This window comes from Aspergillus sydowii (assembly GCF_001890705.1).
Source record: "Aspergillus sydowii CBS 593.65 unplaced genomic scaffold ASPSYscaffold_10, whole genome shotgun sequence".
NCBI classification, from domain to species: Eukaryota; Fungi; Ascomycota; class Eurotiomycetes; order Eurotiales; family Aspergillaceae; genus Aspergillus; species Aspergillus sydowii.
The window spans coordinates 841927-862769 of NW_024467868.1; the positions used below are offsets into that span (position 1 = coordinate 841927).

General features: G+C 51.0%; 3 protein-coding genes across 3 annotated transcripts; 1 reads left to right on the plus strand and 2 right to left on the minus strand.

Moving 5' to 3' along the window:
- Nucleotides 1–247: 247 nt before the first annotated feature.
- On the plus strand, nt 248–4413 carry ASPSYDRAFT_157393 (putative MFS monocarboxylate transporter; the record flags this gene model as incomplete). The annotated part of the gene is made up of 5 exons (XM_040842636.1): nt 248–302; nt 357–1173; nt 1270–2525; nt 3049–3217; nt 3267–4413. 5 exons carry the CDS (start codon nt 248–250, stop codon nt 4411–4413), a joined length of 3444 nt encoding a protein of 1147 aa, XP_040699951.1.
- Nucleotides 4414–4482: 69 nt separating this feature from the next.
- Nucleotides 4483–4884, minus strand: ASPSYDRAFT_405179 (uncharacterized protein). Its single transcript, XM_040846102.1, has one exon. It carries the CDS (start codon nt 4766–4768, stop codon nt 4553–4555), a length of 216 nt encoding a protein of 71 aa, XP_040699952.1. The 5' UTR covers nt 4769–4884; the 3' UTR covers nt 4483–4552.
- A 116-nt stretch (nt 4885–5000) lies between these two features.
- Nucleotides 5001–20274, minus strand: ASPSYDRAFT_92340 (uncharacterized protein; the record flags this gene model as incomplete). The annotated part of the gene is made up of 8 exons (XM_040852659.1): nt 5001–7673; nt 7729–9356; nt 9409–10069; nt 10129–10505; nt 10558–18895; nt 18950–19252; nt 19310–19726; nt 19783–20274. 8 exons carry the CDS (start codon nt 20272–20274, stop codon nt 5001–5003), a joined length of 14889 nt encoding a protein of 4962 aa, XP_040699953.1.
- Between the last annotated feature and the right edge of the window lie 569 nt (nt 20275–20843).

The window sequence follows — 20843 nt, forward strand, 5'->3', positions numbered from 1 at the left end:
CCTGATTGGGAAAGGCCTGCTCGGATTCACCTGGTCCGAAGTCCGAAGCCGACTCTTTCGTCCGCCTTCGTCCGACGCCCCTTCGATCAGCCTTCCAGACTTCCACGATCCCATCTCCACGTCCAACTTCCTTGCATACTCATCATCCATTTATTGGTTTATTAGTACATACCCGCCCTCTCGCACCGTTGACCGCGGTGTAACGGATCCGCTTCGGACGAATGCCGGTTTTTCCCACGTGCCCGCCATGCTCGCACAGAGTCCTGCCTCCATCCGAAAGGGCACCAAGAGCTGCACCGAATGTACTTCTTATCAATCGCTCCCCCGGATTTTAGCTCCACGCTAATGTCATGCAGGTAGAAGACGCAAAGTTCGCTGCGTTCGCATTCCCGAGGATGCCACAACTTGTCGCCAGTGCACAGAGCGCAATACAGCCTGTGTTGCTCAGACATCGAGTGGCCGGCCGCGACAGGCGCAGCGGCTGCCCTCGCGGTACCGGATTGCGCAGCTAGAGTCTCAGGTTAGCAGATTAACCAAGATTGTCAACAACATTGAGGTCAGACTCGGGGGTGGTGGGTCAACTCAACTTGATAGACCCATTACCCACTCGCCCGGCTCCGACGATTCTGATGCGGAATCCACCGCGTCGGAAATGCTTATTGCAGAGGAGCCTTCCAATCTACGCTCATTGTTCCAAAACGAGTGGTTGAGTGTTGATACGAATCGGCGCAACGAGCAGCAGCAGGAAAGGCGGGTGAAGGCCTCTGCTCACCTTCTGGAAAGCGTGCGACCATCATTGCAAAAATTGATTCCGACCAAGGAGGAGACAGTAGAAATGCTGTCTTGCTCCTACGACTGGTTGCAAATGATGCACTCTATGCTTCCCCAGCCGTCCCAATTCAATTCGAACCAGGAGGTGATTGCGGATTATGAAGAGATGTGCCGATCGGATGTCGGTGTTATACGTTTGGCTTCGTGGTTATTAACCATAGCGATTACGGCTCAACAAGTGCCTGAAGGGGCCAGGACGCCGGAGGCCCAGGCGGCAAGCTACCAAAAGCGAATTGAGTTTTCCCGCACCGTCTCGGACATCGTTGAAAACTCCATTATGACCCATGATCGCTTAGTTGGAACGCTTGAAGGTCTGGGAATGACCATACACTTTATTCGGCTGTAAGTGGCTTCCCTATTTCCCTCACCAGGATGCTTGGCGCATTATAGTGTGTACCTATTGAAGACGGCACAAATCTGACCCAGGATTATAATTAGGCAAATGGGACGAGGCAATCCTCAGAAGGCCTGGCTTAGGTTGCGGCATCTTATCGCCCTTGCTGAGCTCATGGGATTGCCGAAAGCGGCACAACTGGCCCGCGTCAAAAAGGCCAATGGAGTCAAATGCCACACTGTTGAGAACGATAAGGTCCAGCTCTGGGAGTTAATCTGCACGGTCGATCGGCTGGCCGGAATGCTCATCAATTTACCACCGTATACAAGACGGTATCCGGTGCGGAATCCCGATCCTCTCATGTTTGATGGTGTTGTGCAACCCGCGATATATATGATCCGTCTGGTGGATATCACCCCTAAAATTTACGATCTGGAAGACCTCAGTGTTTCACAAGGTTCGACCACGAAACTTTACACCTCGGCCCTGGAAATTGCCCGCGAGGTAAGGGACCTTGCTTCCCAGACCCCAAAATCCTGGTGGGTCATAAATATGGACGATGACTTGAAACCCGATCATATTGTCCAATATATGCATTACTGTATTGTCATGAAGGCACACCTTCCAGCTGCCCTCCGACAAGATCAAAGTGAGGAGTATCTTTACAGCCGTTTAGCGTGTATGGACGCCTGTGAGTCCATCGCACAACGATACCAGTTTCTGCGGCGGAAGCTTCCACCGGGATTCTTTACTCTGCGATTGCTCGATCTCCAGGCTTTCGCGGCTATGGTATCCTTGCTACTCACGGCTCATTCCTGTCCCTCTGCCGATAACCGTAGCTTCCAGATTGACAAGGCGCGCCTTGAGAGTGTAGTGGAGGGGGTGATTGAACTAATGGAGGAAAAGTCCAAAGATGGAGCTGGCTCTGGTTTTGCAGAGCATGGAGCCACTTCACTTCGTGCTCTACGAAATCTTTTGCAACAAGAGGACAGTAACACAGAGTCTATCCGCGAACTGACCATCGTTGTGCCCCTCTTGGGAAAGATCCATGTTCGGCGTAACCCGCCAACAATCCAACAACCGATGCCCCATAGCCAGGCAACTTCAGACGTAATACCGCAACCAAGCAGCTGGGTTTCCCAGGAGCAAATGGTATCCGCCGGATATAACCCACAAATTAATACGAGTGCCTACATGCAGGACGCCCTAGTGGCCGGTAATGGGAGGCCGGAGATGCCCTGGGCGGATTTCTCGTGGTCCATTGAAGATGCTGGTAACAATCTCCTAGACGATGCGCTGATGGAGCAAGCCTTTGGCCAAACGGCGTTATGGCAGAATGCATATTATAACATGCCCTTCAGTTGAGGAAATCTCTCAGGTAGGGCAATTTGTTAATACATACCCTGTATTGGCAATTCATCCAAGACCATGACGGTAGCTGCCAACATGATGGCATGTCGATAAACCACCTTTGGTGACAATGTCGCAACAACACTAACTTACGTGCTCATTGTCAGCGGAAACCTTGTCCCTGGGAGGGTGAAATAGTGGCGATTTATGCTGCTTTTACGCGTATCGCAGTTGAAAGCTCGTTCATCGCCAAGTGCCGGTACACTCAGCCGAACGACGGGTCATTGTGTCCTTTAGCCGACACCCCACAAGCACATGGCCGAGCTTGAACCTGGGTCGGGGACCCCCGCCCGGGGAAATGGCGCCATTTCTCCGACCCCATTGTTAATGACGAGTGATTATAAATCGCAGCAGAAACTCTGATATATAACTCTAAAAAAAGGAACCTTGGACGTTGTCGTCCTACACAAGTCGAGGTCCAATTAGGATGTCGCCAACTGGCCGAGGGAGCATCACATCGGAAGATCCCCGAGGCAGATCGCCGACCCAAGAAAAGACCTCGAAGAATGGCGGGGAAAAGTCCTCAGCTGGGCCACAGGCCGTGCCTCAGGGACAGACGCCGTCGCAAAAGTTAATTCCAAACGGTGGCTTTGAAGCATGGCTTAGTGTTGGGGCAGTGTTTTGCGTCTTTGTGAATACCTGGTAAGCTGGAAGAGAGCAGGCTTGGGAACGCAGCCTAACTTTTATTCAGGGGAATAATCAGCACATATGGCGCTTTTCAGGAGTTTTATCAAACACAATTACTCTCCGACGAATCGCCATCTGCGATATCATGGGTTGGCAGTGTCCAGGCCACGCTCATCGTTATGGTGGGCCTTGTGTCGGGGCCCTTGGTCGACCTGGGACACCTTCGTATCCTCATCCTCTCAGGAAATTTTCTCATTGTGTTTGGCATGATGATGACTAGCCTGGCCTCGGAGTATTACCAAGTTATTCTAGCCCAAGGCTTTTGCGTTGGAATTGGTGGCGGTATCGCCTACATTCCTGCACTGGTGGTGATATCCATGTATTTTACCACCAAGCGCCCGATCGCCATTGGTTGTGCGTCGATAGGATCAAGTGTGGGAAGCGTCGTGTTTCCGATCATGTTCCGGCAACTTCAGCCAAAGATTGGATTCGCTTGGACGGTCCGTTGCATCGCATTCATCAACCTGTTCCTCGCCATCATTACGTGCGCTGTGCTATGCCGCCGACCGGGTGAAAAGGTCGGCGCTCGAAGTCTAGTCGATTGGAAAGCATTTAAGGACGTTCCATATATGATGTTCTCGGTTTCCTTGCTCCTTGTCATGCTTGGTTATTGGATCCCCTTATTCTACGTCGCCTCTTACGCACGGACGGTGTTGCAGACATCAACAAGTCTTTCCTTTTACATGTTATCTATCATCAACGGCGCATCAGCATTTGGTCGAACAGTGCCGTACCTTCTGGGTCAGCGGGTGAAGCCCATATGTACACTCTTAGCGTGCGTGGCGGGAGCGGCAATTGCCATGTTCACGTGGATCCCCGCGACCAACACTCCAGGCTTTATCGTATGGTGCTGTTACTGGGGGTTTTTGACTGGAGTAATAGTGACTGGTCCAACATCCATCATCTCACATCCTGCGCTGTGCCCGGATATGAAAATGCTCGGAACAAGAATGGGGATGATGTGGGGTATCAGCTCCATCGGTTCGTTGGTTGGGACACCCATTGCGGGCTCGTTGGTCAATTTATCAGAGGCATATTTCTTGCGTGCTCAGATATTTGCGGGCTGCTTGATGTTGGGTGCTGTCGGTTTGCAGCTGTGGCCGGTACTTGTTGTCATTCGGTATGACCGGCAGCACGCCCAGTCTCGTTAGCTTACCAGTACTACGTCTGCGCTGTTGTTATCTCAAGCTTAGAGCATTTAGTCTTAATTGAGAAGTTCGATAATTCGACAATAGAAGGCGTTGCTCAAACCAGTTCCCACGTGCTGATCTCCAATCACTATTCTCCCTTTCATCCACCAAAACGGGGAATCTTATGAGCCCATCGAAACATCCCTAGAGCTTTAACCTGGCTACGTAAAAACAAATATGACGCTCCTGAAACGGAAGGAGCGATGGAACCGGGCCTATTGTTCTTACGTCCCAGGGAAATTGAATGCACAGCTCCTTCCATTTCGGTTGGAGGCAAAACTACGAGCCAAGGGAGGAGAAGGGGCAGGATACACATTGTTGCATAAGGAAGGAGCAACTACTTTAACTGCCCAAGGCTTATATATAAACATTTTCCATTCGGAATAAAAAATCGCTTATCTGAATACGCTAAATAACAACCCAAAAAGCCAGTTAAAAGAAAATATGAAAAACACAAGTTGATAGTAGGACCCAAAGAAGGACGCAAATTTGCAAGAGAAAAGCTCCAAGCTCCAAAATATATCCACATAATCAACAGCATTTTATGCTTATGACGAAATACTCTCCCTCTTGGAGAACTTGCCCATAATACCAAATGCCTTCTTCCACCGAACCTTCTTCTCGGCCTTCTCGGCCGGAGTGGGGGCCTCTTCTTGCTGCACATTCACCGTGCCCTCCTGGAGATCTTGACCCATAGTATCCTGTGCAAGCACTGCCATATGTCCCAGAAACGTGGGTCGATCAAGTAGGTCCTCGATCCGGACTTGATACCCTTCTTGTTGAAGGAGCCAGGTTGCTTGACCGAGAGCAAAGACGTCGCCGCCCAAATCGTAGAAAGAGGTGTCGAGTTGGAATGTCTTCTGGTTAGATTGCATCGTAGGCAGAACCTGTTGCCAGGTTCGACTGAGGATGGCGGAATGCAGCAGGATGTCGGAGATGTTTTGGCTCTTCAATTGAGAAGTTAGAATCTCGTGGTCCGGGATCCTGGGGAGATCAGGTACGGTTTGTGGGGGAAGGGAGCGAAGAGTAGTCGGCGATGGAAGCGGAGCAGTGGGGTTGGTGGTGAGGGTGACGATGGTATCGGCCACCAGATGAAGCACCCGAGATGCGAAAATTTCTGTGATGGGACCCGTGGCGGAGTACCCTAATGTGAGGCTGATTTGGTTCGCACTCAGAGATTTGGAGACCAGAGTGAGATCAGCCAAGTTGTCGACTGCCCCGGCCGCACCGACATGATACTGGTTGTTATCGAGGTCTATATGGCCCTCAAAATCGACGTTCTGATGAAGAACTGCAGTTGAAAAGAATGTGCTGCAGTGCCAATCAGTGCAACGCTGGATGATTTCGCGGAACCCCAGGGATTCATAAGGCATCGTAGTAACCAGCTGATCTTGGAGATATCTGATTAGATCAAGTCCAGTCCACCTATTGCCAAATGTCACTCGCACGGGAATAATGTTGAGACAGGGACCAACAACATCTTGGACTCCAGGAATGGATGCGTTGCGCCCGTTGGTCGTCAAACCGAATACGACATCGGCGTCGGCGGATAATCGTGCAAGAGCAAGAGCCCAAGCCGCCTGGACAATTGTCCCGACCGTAATATTTCCAATTGTTGAGTTTTGACCGATATTGATTGTTGTGCTGACATTAGTGGAGGCACCCATGGTCTGGTATCTGTTGGGGTAATCTCGCGAAACAACTTCAGTCATCCGTGATCCCTTTAGGAGGTTTGTCCAGTATTCATAGTGGTCGGCGGAAATGGCACTCGGTAGTAGTCGCATGTAACTGGAATACGGCATAGCCGGGGCTAAAGTGCCTCCCTCATAGCCTTGCTTAAGAGCTTCAAAGATTTTGGAAACGCACATGCCATCGTATTGCGCGTGCGACATTCTAATGAGAAGACGGTGTTGGTTGGTACCCTGGCGTTTGGCCACCACGAATTGAACAAACTGTTCGCCTTGCGGCAGACCTTGGTCCCGGTCTCGCTGCTGCAAGCTGGCCGTGAAGGCGTCGAGGTCCGTTTGGGTCTCGTAAATCGCGATAGACGGCCGAACCTTTTTGAGGATTACCTGGTAGAAATTGGCTCCTGAGCACACAAAGACAGTTCGCAGGATATCGAATGCATCAACAACACGGGCACAGCTTTCGCGGAGTCGTTTGAGGTCAAGCTGCCCTTCACCGTCGAGGTAGAAGTAGTTCAACATCCAGCGGGATTCAAATAGTTGGGCTGTCAGAGACAAGGCTTGGAAATCAGTGACAGGAAGGACGTCGGCGATGCCTCCCTTGAAAAGTCCGACCTTAGGGCAAATATCGTCAGGCAGCGAGTCGATTGGCATGTCTGGAACATTCGTAATATGAAGAGACTGACGGGAGACCGTGCCCGAAGGAAAGGTATCGTCGAAGATTTCGCCGACTTTCTTGGAGTCTGGGTGGTATTCTTCTTGAACGGCCGCACTAGGGCCCATCGGAGCAGTGTGGACAATAGCAGTTGAATATATGACAGCTAGCATATCTTCAAAGACTGGGTTTCGAAAAACATCTGCCACAGTCATTACGAGTCCTTCGTCACGAGCTGCGCTGGCCATCTTCATTGCTTTGACGCTATCGCCCCCAACACTAAAAAAGCTGTCCTGTCGGTCGATGCTGTCGATAGGTAAATTTAATGCTGACGACCAAAGCATCAAAAGTTTCTTTTCGAAGTCCATGGACATGCGGCGGCGGCTTGTTCGGGAAATAACCGAGAAACGACGGCGGATGGACGACATACGAGAGACTGGGGAGACGGGAACTCCGCTTTGGTGGTCAGGATTGGAAGTTGAATTGGCTGGGTATTGGGCGGCTGCATCACGGCTAGGTTCCTGTAGTTTGGCTAGGTCCTCTTTCTTCAAAACTCGGCTGAGGATCTCATTGACCCGCTGATCGATCTGTTGCTGGATAAGAGGATCGCTGACTGAAAGCCTTGGAGATCTGGATCTCACACTGCTTCTCCGGCGGAGACTACCTTGAGCGCTCATCTGCCCGAGTTGTTGAGGCTCAAGGGTGACAAGGTTCCCGGCGGCTGGAATTGTGCCTGATGAGTTTTCGATAAAGGCAACAAATACGCGCGCGATGCCGGACACCAGGAGGTTTGCCTGGGAATCCGATATAGCGTTAGACCAATACCGCAGAAGTATACCTTCCCCACCCTGCGTGGTCATTGCGTTCACCGTGACGGGGAACTTGTATTGGATGTCAGTGCTTGAAACTACTATATGAATAAGGGGTTGCACTTACCTCGCTAGGGTCATACGCCTGTTGGATGTCAAAGGACAATGCATCGGTTCCAGGATTGGCGGACGGCATCTTATTCTGGATAGATAGAGCGGAGTTGAATAGCATTTGACCATCCAGGCCGAGTTCATTTTGTACAGTTGCCAATGAGCAGGACTGGTACGGAATGCTGCGGAAGAAGTCATCCTGGACTCCCTTGAAAGTATCGGCTAGGGACTGGCCCTGTGAGAACTGAACTCGACAGCAGAGCATGTTGATGAATATTCCAACCGCCTCCTGGATACCAGCAACGGGGGCATCACGTCCGGCAGACAAGTAACCGAAGCAAACATCTTGGGTACCCGTAAATTCTCGGAGCACGATGGCCCAGGCAGTGAGTATCAAGTTAGCGAGAGTGACTGACTCCCTTTGACCTAGCTGTCTTAACTCTGCAAAGCGGTGGAAGTCCATCTTGACAGACTTGAGTTCCTTTGTGCCTTGCCCAGATGCTGGCAGATGGCAGGGTTTAATGCCGCGCAGATATTGAGTCCAAAATTGAACACCCCCTTCGTTGGCGTGGCTACGCATGTATGCGATGTAGTCACGATAAGACGGGCCGGGCTGCGTGGAAAGTTGACGCTCGTATGCCAATGAGAAGTCTCTCAGAAGGACCCCAACCGATGCCCCGTCAATGATTGCATGATTCATTTCGAGCTTCATTACCGCGGAACCGTTGGGTGCCTTGCAAACAGTGACCTGGTGCAAGTGCTTCATACTGTGTTTGCGGTTTGTCTCTTCAAGTGACACTTTGTTGAGTTGCTCTAGTATATTAGAATCGCTGCAGTCGAGCTCAACCATGTCAGCGTGGAGATCCCTCAAAACAACTTGGTCGAATGATCCATCCTTAGAGCTACTATCGACGAAAATAGTTCGCAGAATGGAGTGGCGGTTAACGACCATTTGCCATGCCTTGCGAAGCCGTGGAATATTGATCGGTTCGTTGTTTCGGGTGTCCTTGACATTGAAGATGGTATGGAGAATGTAGGCGGAAGGGTCGCGGAGCTGGCTGAACATAATCCCTTCCTGCATGGACGAGCAAGGGTATATGTCTTCAACGAGGTCGCGGTCGTGGACTCCAAGCTTTGGTAGAGTTTCTTTAAAGAGAACACGCAGATTTCTTTGCGAGGTCGACAACAGCGGGTAGTCCGAAGGCATAACTTCAAGTTGCGAGTCATGCTGAAGAGCGTCGAGGGCTTGATGAAGAGTCGACTCGCACTCGGATATCCAGCTGCTGATCCGAGACTGGTGTTGCATATTCTTGTTATAGGTAAACGAGAATTGGAGCTGGTCTCGGATAACAATCGCGGAGACCTCAAACAGTGAGAACCGAGGAGTGCGCGGACCCATGTCACCGGCTACCATGAAGTCGTTCTCATCATAGGCCCTACCATAATGTTGGAACAAGGAGTCATTCCGCTCTAGCTGCTGGAGCTTGCCCAGATAATTGAAAACAATCTCAAACGGAAGGGTCATGGGTAAGGAATTATTGCCGTTCCGTGGTGCAAGGACGTTCTGGGCGAAAAAGGAAGATCCGAAATTGATGGTCTTATGCCGCGCGTCCTTGATCATTCGGAGCGTATCAAGAATGTCGTCTGGCAGTTCTATTAGTTCTAAACACGTCCAAACATATCGCGGGGCACTTACCAGATGATAAATTTGCTGGGAGAGGGCATATGGACGTGAACCAACCGACAGTTCCTGACAGGTCGATGTCACCATCCCACGGATGTCTGCCATGGGTTTCGTTATAAACCGTTGGGACTTCCCTATCAGTGAAGGTCCTCCGGAAGGAGTGCATGAGCACGGCCAAAAACAAGTCTAGTGGCTCAGTTCGAAGGCGTGTGTGACACTTGTCTAGCGCAAGCGCGGTTTTCTTGGTGCTCAACAAGAACTTCTTCATCTTCACGTCCCCATAGCAGTTTGGGACATTCCTCATGCCCCAGTACTCCGGCATGGCTGGTGCTGGAGAAAATGGGAGATGATTCTGGTAGTCGTCCTTTCTGCAGTGTTCAAGCTGCTTCACACACCAGTTCTGGAATGGGAACGGCCAGTCAGGTGTAAGAGAGCCAGAGTGAACGAACTCCTCTAGATCCTGAAGGATGAGGCGCCACGATACCATGTCAACGCATAGATGATTGGCGACAAGGAAAAGGATCTGATCAACACCAGGAGCCTCGAATAGATTGGCGGCAAAAACAGGGCCATTTTGAAGGTCGATACCGTTTTGTGTAATCGCAATCATGCGCTGAAGATCATGCTCCTCACGCAAGGCAGTGACTTGGAAATCGTAGCAACCCTCACCAGGCTAATTTAGAGTTAGGCGGATACGACTAGGGGACTGGAATATTATGCCTGAATACTCACTGTAATGATCCGTTGCTCCCACTTTCCGTTAGTCTGCCTGAACCGAGCTCTTAACATAGCATGCCTTTTGGTAATGGCATTGAGTCCGTTGGCGATAACTGAGGGTTCAATCCGACGGGGCAGTTGTAGAGTGATACTTTGGTTGAAGCGAGCTGACCCTTTGAATTCCGCGGCATACTCAAAGTAGAACTTTTGAATAGCCGAAAGATCAAACCAATTATCAGAATCTTCGGTTTGGTTCAGACTCTTCACACCTGTTTCGGCAGCCTTCGCTAGTTCTTTGACGGATGTTGCCTGAAGAATACCGAGAAGCGAAAGGCTGATACCACGCTTGCGAGCGTGGGAGACAAGGGCCATTCCGGTGATACTATCACCACCTTGAACTTTGTCAGTGACATACACAGGAAGATAATACTGCTTGATACCCACCTATACTAGTAAATGACATGCCAAGGTCGATCTTATCTGCTGGGATGTTGAGAACATGGGCTAGTATTTCGTGCAACACGGACAGTGTGTCATCTTTCTTGCGCGGTACGGCTGTATTTGAAACAGCGGCCTTGCTGCGCTTGAGTTTGTCGTAACCTCTCATCACTCGGTTATAAGTGGTATCATCCACGGCCTCAACCCACCCGGTGATCTTCTTCCTATCGATCTTGCCGGAAACAAGCATGGGAAGCGTGTTGATGACTGCCCAGGTTTGGGGTACCATATAGGGTGGAAGTTGGCTAGCGAGGTTGGCCTGGACCTCCATTAGCTCAGCCATACCCTGTCGCTCCATTGAGTGTTCATCAACAAGGCTGCAGCCGGCCGAGGATATAAGGCTCGTCTCAGTCGATAGACTGTTCAGGGAAAGGATCGCGACCAGGCGCTTTTGTAGGCGCCCTGCCTTGGGGAGAACAATCACGACGTGTCGCACATGTGGGTGTTCGTGAAGTCGGTATTCGATTTCCCCCAGCTCCATCCGTTGCCCATGGAGTTTCACTTGATTGTCTTTGCGACCGACATATTCAAGTGAGCCGTCGACTGTGAGGCGTGCTAGGTCGCCCGTGAGATAGATACGTCGATTGGATGTGCCGTGCGCCTTCTCTCGTGCCCACTTAGGGTTTGTGATGAAGGCGCTTGCAGTCTTTTCAGGATTTTTGAGATATTCCCGTGCAAGCACTGGGCCCTCTAACGCAAGCTCACCAACCGTTCCCACAGGGTACAAACGGTCATGGTTGTTCGGGTCCACAATCCAGGCGTGAGTAGATGGGATGGTTTTGCCAATATTAGCCGGGTTGCGGTCCTTGCCGATATTCGGGTTGAAGGTGGCGTAGACGGAGGTCTCAGTTGGGCCGTATGCATTGATGAAGTGGACCTTGTCTGACCACTTGGTCATAGCTTCGTGCGACATCATCTCGCCGCCACAGACAATGACCTTCAGTGAGGGGACCGAGGATGGCTCCATAATGCTGGCTAGCGATGGGGTGCAGAAAAGCCAAGACGCATTCAGGCGTCTGATAGCGCCTGATATATCATTCAAGCGCTCTTCGTCGCTAGGGATGCAAACACAGCCACCAAATATCAAGGTGCCTAAGATTTCCATAACCGCTGCATCAAAGGTCAGAGACGCGAATTGGAACACGCGAATGCCAGGTTTCAGGTGGATTATGGGACCATATGCCATGGTGCTGCTCGTGAACGCCCGGTGCTCAATAATAATGCCTTTTGGTCTACCAGTTGAACCGGAGGTGAAAATCGAGTATGCGACATTGGAACTCGTGGCACGCGTGGAAGCACTCGCGCGGGTAGCCTGGTATGATTTCACTGTTCTTTGGTCCACACCCAGCACCGTTGCTACCTTACCAAGGTAGCGGCTTTGGTACTTTGGTGTGCACAGCATTATCTTTGCTCCGGTTTCCTCCAAGATCTCCTCATGTCTGGAGACAGGGTGTGCAGGGTCCAAGGGGACAAATGCACCGCCTGCAATAAGGATGCTCATTATCGTCACGATCATCCAAACGGACTTATCCATGCACATTGGAACCAGTGTCTCGGGGCCAACTCCCAGTGCGGAAAGATGGTTCGCGAATCCAGAGGCCGTGTCAAGGAGTTCTTGGTACGACAGGCTGCCGTCCCAAGATGCTACAGACGGCGAGTCGGGGTATTTCAACCGCTGGTCATTAATAAGTTCGTGGATGGTTCGGTCAACGAACGTTGGATCCCCACGGTTCCATGCCTCCATATCTGTTCGGTCATCTTCGCTAATTACGTCCAGGTCGGAGAGCAGCTTGGTATCAAACTGTGGAGTAGCAGCAAGCTGGTTCAACACGACACTGAATTGCCCCAAGAATCGTTTGAGGCGCCAGGCCGGAATCACCCGGTCGTCAAAGTAGGCAGTAAGATTCACAGTTTCGGACACTTTGCATTCGACCGTGAGTGGGTACGTGAAGAATTCTTGATTTGTCTCGGTGCTTTCGACAGACCAAATGCCGGAGTCCATCTCCTTCATAGCAGTTTGGATGACGAGGAGGTTTTGGAAGCCGCAGGCCTTGCGAGTATCTTTGCTCAGCTTCCTGATGCGCTGTAGTCCGATGTGCTGATGGGGGATGATCGTAGCTGTAGATTGATGCACGCGCTCAAGGTATTCGGTGACCTTCATACTGGAATCAACAGCAATTCGGGTCGGCACGGTGGTAAGCAGCGGGCCTGCAATCTCGGCAGCACCAGAGACTTCGATATTCCGCCCCATGATTGTTTCCCCAAAGCAAACGTCCTCAGATTCAGTGTGCAGAGAAAGGACTATTGCCCAGGCAGCTCTTACCAAAGCCGGGAGTGTGACATCTTTCCTCTGGGGCGTGATGTGGGTGGTAATTTGAAGGCGGTTTGAGGAGATGATTTTAGACACTCCGGCACTCTTCATGTCGGGGAATTGGGGCGCGGAGATATTGCCTAGGTATGTCCGCCAGAAGTTTTCAGACGCCGTAACATCGCGCTTCTGGAGGTGGTCGATAAACGCGCTGTAAGGAACCAGCTGCTTGCCAACTGATGGCCGTGAAGCATTCTGACAAATCGAATAGTTTTCTTCAACCTTCCCGAATACGAGAGGCAAGCTCCATCCATCATAGATTGAGTGGTGGATAGACCACGTAAATGTTCGTGAGTAGCCAGTGTCCATGATGCGGTATCCAGCCAAGGGTCCTCCAGGACGAGTAGCGACGTCAGATGCACTCCGGTCCCAGTCAATTGGCGAGGGCTTCAGGACGGCCTGAACAAAGTTCGCAGCGGCAGTATGGATAATTCTTGTTCTAAGGATATCGATTTCGTCGACCGTCTTCTGCCAGGCTGCCTTGAACGTTTCAACATCGACGTTGCGTGCAAGTTTCAAAACGGGATTCGCGACGTAAGCCCCTGGTTGTCGAAATGACGCAGTGATCAGGCCTTCTTGGAGTGCACTGCAAGGATACACATCACAAATTGCGGACTTCAGGACGCCACAGGTACTAGCCACTTCGGCGAGCAGCTCTTCGCGGTTTATAGTACCCGGTAGAAGGCTAAAGGGCTCAATTATTTGGGACGGCTTGACGGGAGTATCAACAGTCTGACAGCACTTGATCATATCCTCTAGCACCGGATGAGCGAAGATATCAGCGACGGTTATTGTGAGTCCGTCTGCCCGAGCGGCGCTTCCTAGGCTCATGGCTGTCAAAGAGTCACCCCCTAGCTCGAAAAAGCTGTCGTCACTGTTGATTTCCGCGGGCTCGATTTCCAATACCTCAGCCCAAATAGAACGAAGTTTTGTTTCCGTCGAGCTTTTGTTTGCGTCGCTATCGCGATTCTCGATCTCGGAGACAGAGCTGAGACTTGACTGTGAATAACGTGGGGTCAAGGCAGGAGTCCCAATACTGCTGATGTTTGGACTAGTGTTATCACCCTCATCTACATCCGTGGCCATAGACAGAAGGGGTGTGGCTGGTAGCAGCTGTTCCTTGAGAACCAGATCTCTTGTGTGCCTCGACTCGGAGAGACAACCACCGCGGCTGAGGGTACCGAATGCTTTGACGAAAAACCCGTAGCTTGATACACTCTCAACTTGCGGCATAGCCGGGTTTTGATTCGGAACATACTCATCCGCGGCCGAAGAGCAGCTGGCGGCCATCTCACGGTGATTGAGCACAATCCGTTTTGACGCCTCTCGTGGGAATGCGATGTAGGCCAAGTCGGTTAGCGCAGTCTTATGGGAGACATAGTCTCCCGTCTCCAGTGCCTTGAGGAATTCATACGTGAGCGGAATAACATAGGGAGTGATTTCCTCCAGCGACTCGGCTCTGTTCAGGGAAGATATGGCAAGCTGAAGATCCGCTTCCAACATCCAAGCGTGGGCCTCCTCCGATAGGCCATCCATCTCAATAGGGACACAGATTGCACCTGCTTTCCAAATTGCTAAGATGGCAATTATAGCCCACGGAGAGTCCGAGTTATCGAAGCTGATCGGTACCTCGATCCCAGGACGCACGCCTAGGTTGATCAGGTAGTTAGCTAACGCAGATGAGAACTCATTCAGCAGTCCATAAGTCAGGTCCCGCTCCCCAGCCGCAATAGCCAAGTTGTCTGGCATTTTTGCTGTCTGGGTCTCGATCAGAGCCTGGACACAATGGGTCGGTTCTGGTACCGCAGGTCTGCTTTGTTGGCCAACTTGTACATGATCGTCTGAGAAAGAAACCGGCCTCTCCGAGGATTTTGAGGTAGCTTTACTGGCCATTTCCGACAATGATCGCAAGAAAGCAGCCGCAACTTCTTCGGCTCTGACATCCGACAGCCAATGGCTCCAGTAGTTCAAGTCGAGTTGCGCATCGGTGTCCGTGGCTTCAACGTTAATGTATACTGCCACCTCCGCAGGGTCGTGAATACGTCCAACCGGTTTTAAATTTATCGATGACGCATCTCCGCTCTCACTCGGTAGTTTCCTGTATGAAACACCGGTGTTGAATAGCGATATTCTGGATGACTTCATGGCATGTTGTATATCGATCAGTGAGACATCTCGGTATGGGTAATTCTCCATATAGTCGTCCTGAATACGCCGTGCAATATCAACCACGTCGGATGAGGCTATCCGTAGCCGGCATGGTAAAAGGTTTATAATCGGGCCAACCATGGATTCGATTTCCGGGACCGATGCATCTCTCAACGAGGTAAGATAGCTAAAACATACCTCTTTTGTCTGACAAAACTCAGCCAAAGTGAGACACCATGCAGCATTAAACGCATTTGCCACAGTAATACCGTTGGCCGAGCAGAATGACTGCAGCTTATTGAAATCAGTAAAGTCGAGCCGGATGGACTGAAGAGATTTGCGCCCGGTCGTCTTGTCCAAGTCCGACGGTAGGTGGCAGGGCTGCAAGCCAGATAGATAATCGCACCAGTGGCTAATCCCTTGTTTATTTGGCTGACGTTGCAAGTAGTGGAGGAAGTCTTTGAATAGAGGCCTCCTTCCCTGATCTATGCCATCGCCATACGCTCTTCGGAGGTCGCGGAGCAAGAGGGAGATAGAGTTACCGTCCATGGCTGCATGGCTAAGCTCTAGTTTGCAAACGGTGGTTCCCGAGGCACTCTGGCAGATCGTAAGACGATGGGCCGGCTTTGCTGCGCGGTAGTCGGCCGGTGATTGTTCCTTGAGGACCGATATTATTTCCTCATCATCGGTGCACCGAAGAAGCAATGGAGTCGACGTGTACTTCTTCAGGACAATGTGGCTAAACGGGTGGCGCCGGCTAAGTCCAGTAGCAAATACTGTACGCAGCATGGCATGGTGGTCAACCACTTTATTCCAAGCGCCTACCAAACGCTGCACATCAGGCTTGGACGCGCTGGGTCCTGCCTGGACCTCCCAGCAACCGGAAACAGCGTAAAGCATAGGGTCTCGGGCTTGACTCAAAAGCACACCCTGTTGCATCTTGGAGCAGGGGTATATATCTTCCACCTCATCCATTGAGTGTATTCCATGGCGACGCAGCTTCTGTGTCTGCAACAGAGAAAGCTCTGGGTAGGTCATTGTCATGAGAGGGAAGTCACTTAGGGTTCGCTGAAGCGGCAAGCTGGGCAACTGTATCGCCAAAGATTCCAGAACATCCTGGCATGATCTTACCCAGCGTTGGACGTCCTCTTTGCGCTTCATGGAAGCGCTGAAGGAGAACACGAATCGCAGTCTACCACCAATCACGGCAGCGGAAATCTCAAAGAGGGAAAAGCGAGGTGTATCACGACCAAAGTCAGCGGAACCACCTCCTTCTCGAGTCTCACCGACCATCTGCTGTGCAAGCTGGAACAGACCATCAGGCCTCTGGAGGTCCCTGTGCTGCCCGAGATAGTTAAGGTTTATTTCCATTGGGCAGTCATGGGCACGATGGCTAGACGATTGTTGAAGGGCCCGTCGCGAAAAGGATGAGCGACCATTGTCAGACACCTTTCTGCGACGGTCCTTCACCCGGATGAGAGCCTCAACCGCATCCTTTGGATTCTCGACAAGGATGGGGTAAAGTGTGGTAAACCACCCCACGGTCCGTGAAATGTCAATTACGGTGTCCCATGGTTCCCGACCGTGACCCTCATTGTAAATGACAGGCAGGGACCGATCGGCAAATGTTTCGCCAAAGCTAAATAGCATGGCAGCCAGCAGGAGGTCGACGGGCTCAGTTCGGAGAGGTGTATGGCAGTCAGACATAAGGCGCGAAGTTGTTTTCTCGTCCAAGCAAAACGATGAGCAGCGAACGTCACCATAAATAATATCCGCTGGTGCAAGCCCCCAGTAGTTGAAGTCCGGTGCGGGTAATGTCTCTAGCTCGGGTTCCTGCTCTTCAATTTGCTTGGTATGCTGGCGTTGTAACTCAAGCCAGGTCTGGAATGGCATATATGAAGCTAGGTCTTGGGAAGGGTTGGAGAGGGTGTCTTCCAAATCTTGCATGATCACCCGCCAGGAGACAATATCGACAACGAGGTGATGTGCAACCATCGACAGAACTTGCTTGCTATCTCTAACATCAACCAGGTCAACAGCAAGCAGTGGTCCAGAAAAGCAAGAAACGGATTCTTGACTAGCAGCAACAATAAGATCAATGTCGCTTTCGGAATCGACATGATGATGGGTCCATCGGTACGAGCCGGCGACATCCTTCGTGATGCGTTGTTTGATTTCATTGTTGGATCGCGAAATCTCGAAACGAGCCCGAAGCATCGAGTGCTTACGGACCAGTAAATCGATTGCCTTCCGCAGGCTGCCGCCCTCGATGGGTCGGTTGAGCCGAGTCAGGATACTTTGGTTAAAGTGTCCCTGGCCCTCTCGACGAGCTTTAAAGTGAAGAGCTTGAATGGGTGACAAAGGAAATGGCACCTCAACTTTCTCCTCGTGAGAAGCAGAGCGTGTGTCTGATGTTGCTTCGGCGCGAGATGCCAACTCGCGGATAGATGAACTCCGAAGAACGTCCTGCATGGTGACTGCGATTCCATGTTTCTTACATAGGTTCATGCAAGTCATCGCGGAAATAGAATCACCGCCAAGCTTCAAAAAACTCTCATGAAAGGGGACCTGCTCAGCAGGAATGTTGAGAAGTCGGCTCCAGACCTGAACGAGCTTCCGTTCCACATCGGTTGCGGGTGCCACTGCAGTTTCGGCTGTTCCTGTTGTCGTCTCGGCCAAATATGGATTGCGGTTCATACCGCTTAGCCAGGTTAGGACGCCCTTGCGGTCGAGTTTCCTTGAAGGAAGGAAGGGCATGTCGCTAACAGAAACCCAGATCGCAGGCACCATATATGTAGGTAGGCGACCTGATAGCCTCTCCCTGAGGGTTGAAACTGATTGTTTGTGGATCTCTCGTGGGATTAGGTCCAGTGGCCCTGCCTTGCTTTGTCGACCATCACCGTTGGTGAGAGACAGAACAGCCGTGAGCTTGCCCTGAGCGTAGCCTTCCTTGGGTAGAAACACAACACAGTGTTTCACAAGAGCTTCCGATGTCAAGCAAGCTTCTACTTCACCCAACTCCACTCGCTGGCCGTGGAGCTTAACCTGGTTGTCCTTTCGGCCGATGTATGTCAAGGAGCCGATATCGCTATTGTACCGTACAAGGTCGCCTGTCTTATAAAACCGACGGCGTCCTTGGGTGGATGTAGGGTAGTGCCTCACGAACTCCGGGTCGTAAATAAACGCCTCGGCAGTCTTCGATGGATTGTTAATGTATCCTCGCGCCAGAGTCGGTCCTTCAAGCAGCATCTCTCCAATAGCACCAACAGGTGCAAGCTGATTGTGATCATCGGGGTTGACAATCCAACAACGGGCGTTCAGCGGTAGTCCAATGTCTCTGCAGTCGGTAGTGGCGGTAACCTTGGAATTAATAGCAGCAGTTACTGAAGCCTCAGTCGGTCCAAATCCGTTAACCAAGTTGATGGTTGACCATTTGGCGCGGTGAGTTTCGCTCATGGCCTCACCGGCAAGAATTAAGGTTTGCACCTCTGGAATCATGGAGGGCTCGATAAATTCAATGAATGACGGTGTAAGGGAGGCGTAGTTTGCGCGTAGCCGCTTTATCGCACCGACAATGTCATTTAACCGGTCATCTTCGTTTGGGATGCAGACGCAGGCCCCATGCATAAGCGGTGAAATCGATTCAGCCAAGCTCGCATCAAAGGTGTGAGCGGCAAACTGCAGCACCCTCGAGTCTGGGAAGATCAAAAGCCTAGGGCCATGTACCATAGCACTAGAGCAATATGCACGGTGCTCAAGCAGTGTGCCCTGTGCTGAATGTCAATTTCCTATCGTTAAATCAAATCAACAAGGACCACCAACCTTGGGCTCTCCAGTGGATCCAGAAGTAAAGATGACATATGCAGCGTTGCTACAGTTTACCTCATCCGACGAAATAAAGCCAGCTGGTGCAGATGGAATGCGATCAAATGTCGTCTGCGAGAGCGGAATGACAACTTCTGTCAGACCGACCAGGCGGTCCGCGTGCCACTCAGAGCATAGCACAAGCCTGGCATTCACCTTCTGGATGAGTGACTGAAGACGAGCTGGTGGGTGCTTAGGATCCAGCGGAACAAAAGCGCCTCCGGCTTTCAGAACCGCGAGTAGGGCCACAAAGTACCACATCTATGTGTATATCCTGTTAGACTTGCAGAGCCGCAGGCAATAGGACTTAATACTCACAGATTTGTCGAAGCAGAGGGGAACAAGTACTTCTGGTCCAACACCTTGCTCCTGCAAGTGGTAGGCTAATTTGGTTGCTTGTTGGTCAAACTCACGATATGAGAGGCTTCCATCCCAAGCACAGATAGCCTCATCGTGGGGTCGTGAGATAACTTGTTCTCTAATAATATCATGGATGCAACGATCATGCACCTGAGGCGAAGGACCATTCCAATTGCTGATCCGCTGCGAGTCTGGGTCTGTAAAATATTTCAAGTTGCCCACGGAGACATCCTCCGGTGAGAGAACCTTGGTCAGTAAGTTTTGGAAAAGAGTAGCGATACCTTTCACATGCTCCATCGACATTCCATCATTTCGCCATTCGAGAAATATGCGGACATTCTCGCGAATCACCTTGACGTGGAGTCGTAGGAGACACTGTACTGACATGTTAGGACTATCTTGGAGAGCAGCATTTCGAAATCTTTACGTACCTCTTGCGGAAGAGTGAAGGTTGAGGGAGACACTGCCGACGACTCAACAGTTCTTTGAGAGTTAGGTCTGTACGAACGAATCAGGACAACGGTGTTGTAGAGCCGGTAGCTGTCAACGATGGCATTTCGGCCTTCATCAACAACAGTTGCTCCATTGCCTCTTGCAAGCACCGTTTTGACGGAATCTCCTTCGTTGATCACCAACTGCACCGTGGAGGGTTGCATTGTGTTGGGTGATCCTTCGGTGGGGGTGATCTGCTCATTAGCGTCCACATGTTGATAACCAAAGCAGACATCGTCAGAGCCCATGTAACATGTAAGAATCAGACCCCAGGTAACTTGGATAACTGCACACAGCTTGATGTCACGCCACGCTGACAGCAAGTGGGCATCATCGCCAGCATTGGGATTGATTCGGAGGGACATGGGTCTCTGCGACGCTTCGGTGACCGAGCCGAACTTGGGCAAACAGCAAGGGGTAATTTGGGCCATTGTTTTGGTATTAAGAGAGTATCGGAGAAGAGTTATATCTGTAGTTAGTGGTAGAATATGCAGTATACTTTTGCTCTTGCTGCTAAGCAGATTAAAGCGGCGTTGGCGTCGTGAAACTTGTGCTGGATATTGGTGTCTGTGTATGCGCAAGTGGGATGATATAGAACAAGTATGATAGAAGACGGTGCACAAGGTAAAGTCTGGGGTGAGACGTGATAAAGGTAGGATGTCCCTCACTGAAGTTGAGTATAGAAAGTTGAAGTCGCTGAGGACCAAAGTCAAGGAGTAGATCTGGTTGATCTGCCTGATCGTCGGCTTCCAGCTGCATTATCTATCAGTCGAGCACTCGAGCTCCAAGCTATTCCAGCACCTGCTGAGTCCTCAAAGCAGTAACCTGTTGCTCCAGTTCCATTCTTGCTGTTTCTAAAAAAAGGGTCACCTGTCGGGTAAAGTCAAACTGCTGGCAAGATGCAAGACCAGATCGGTGCGATGCGATACGAACCCATGAACTTAACAATCCAAAGCCTCTTTCCCGAAGCCAGAAGTACGGCAATTCTTTACGGAGATTC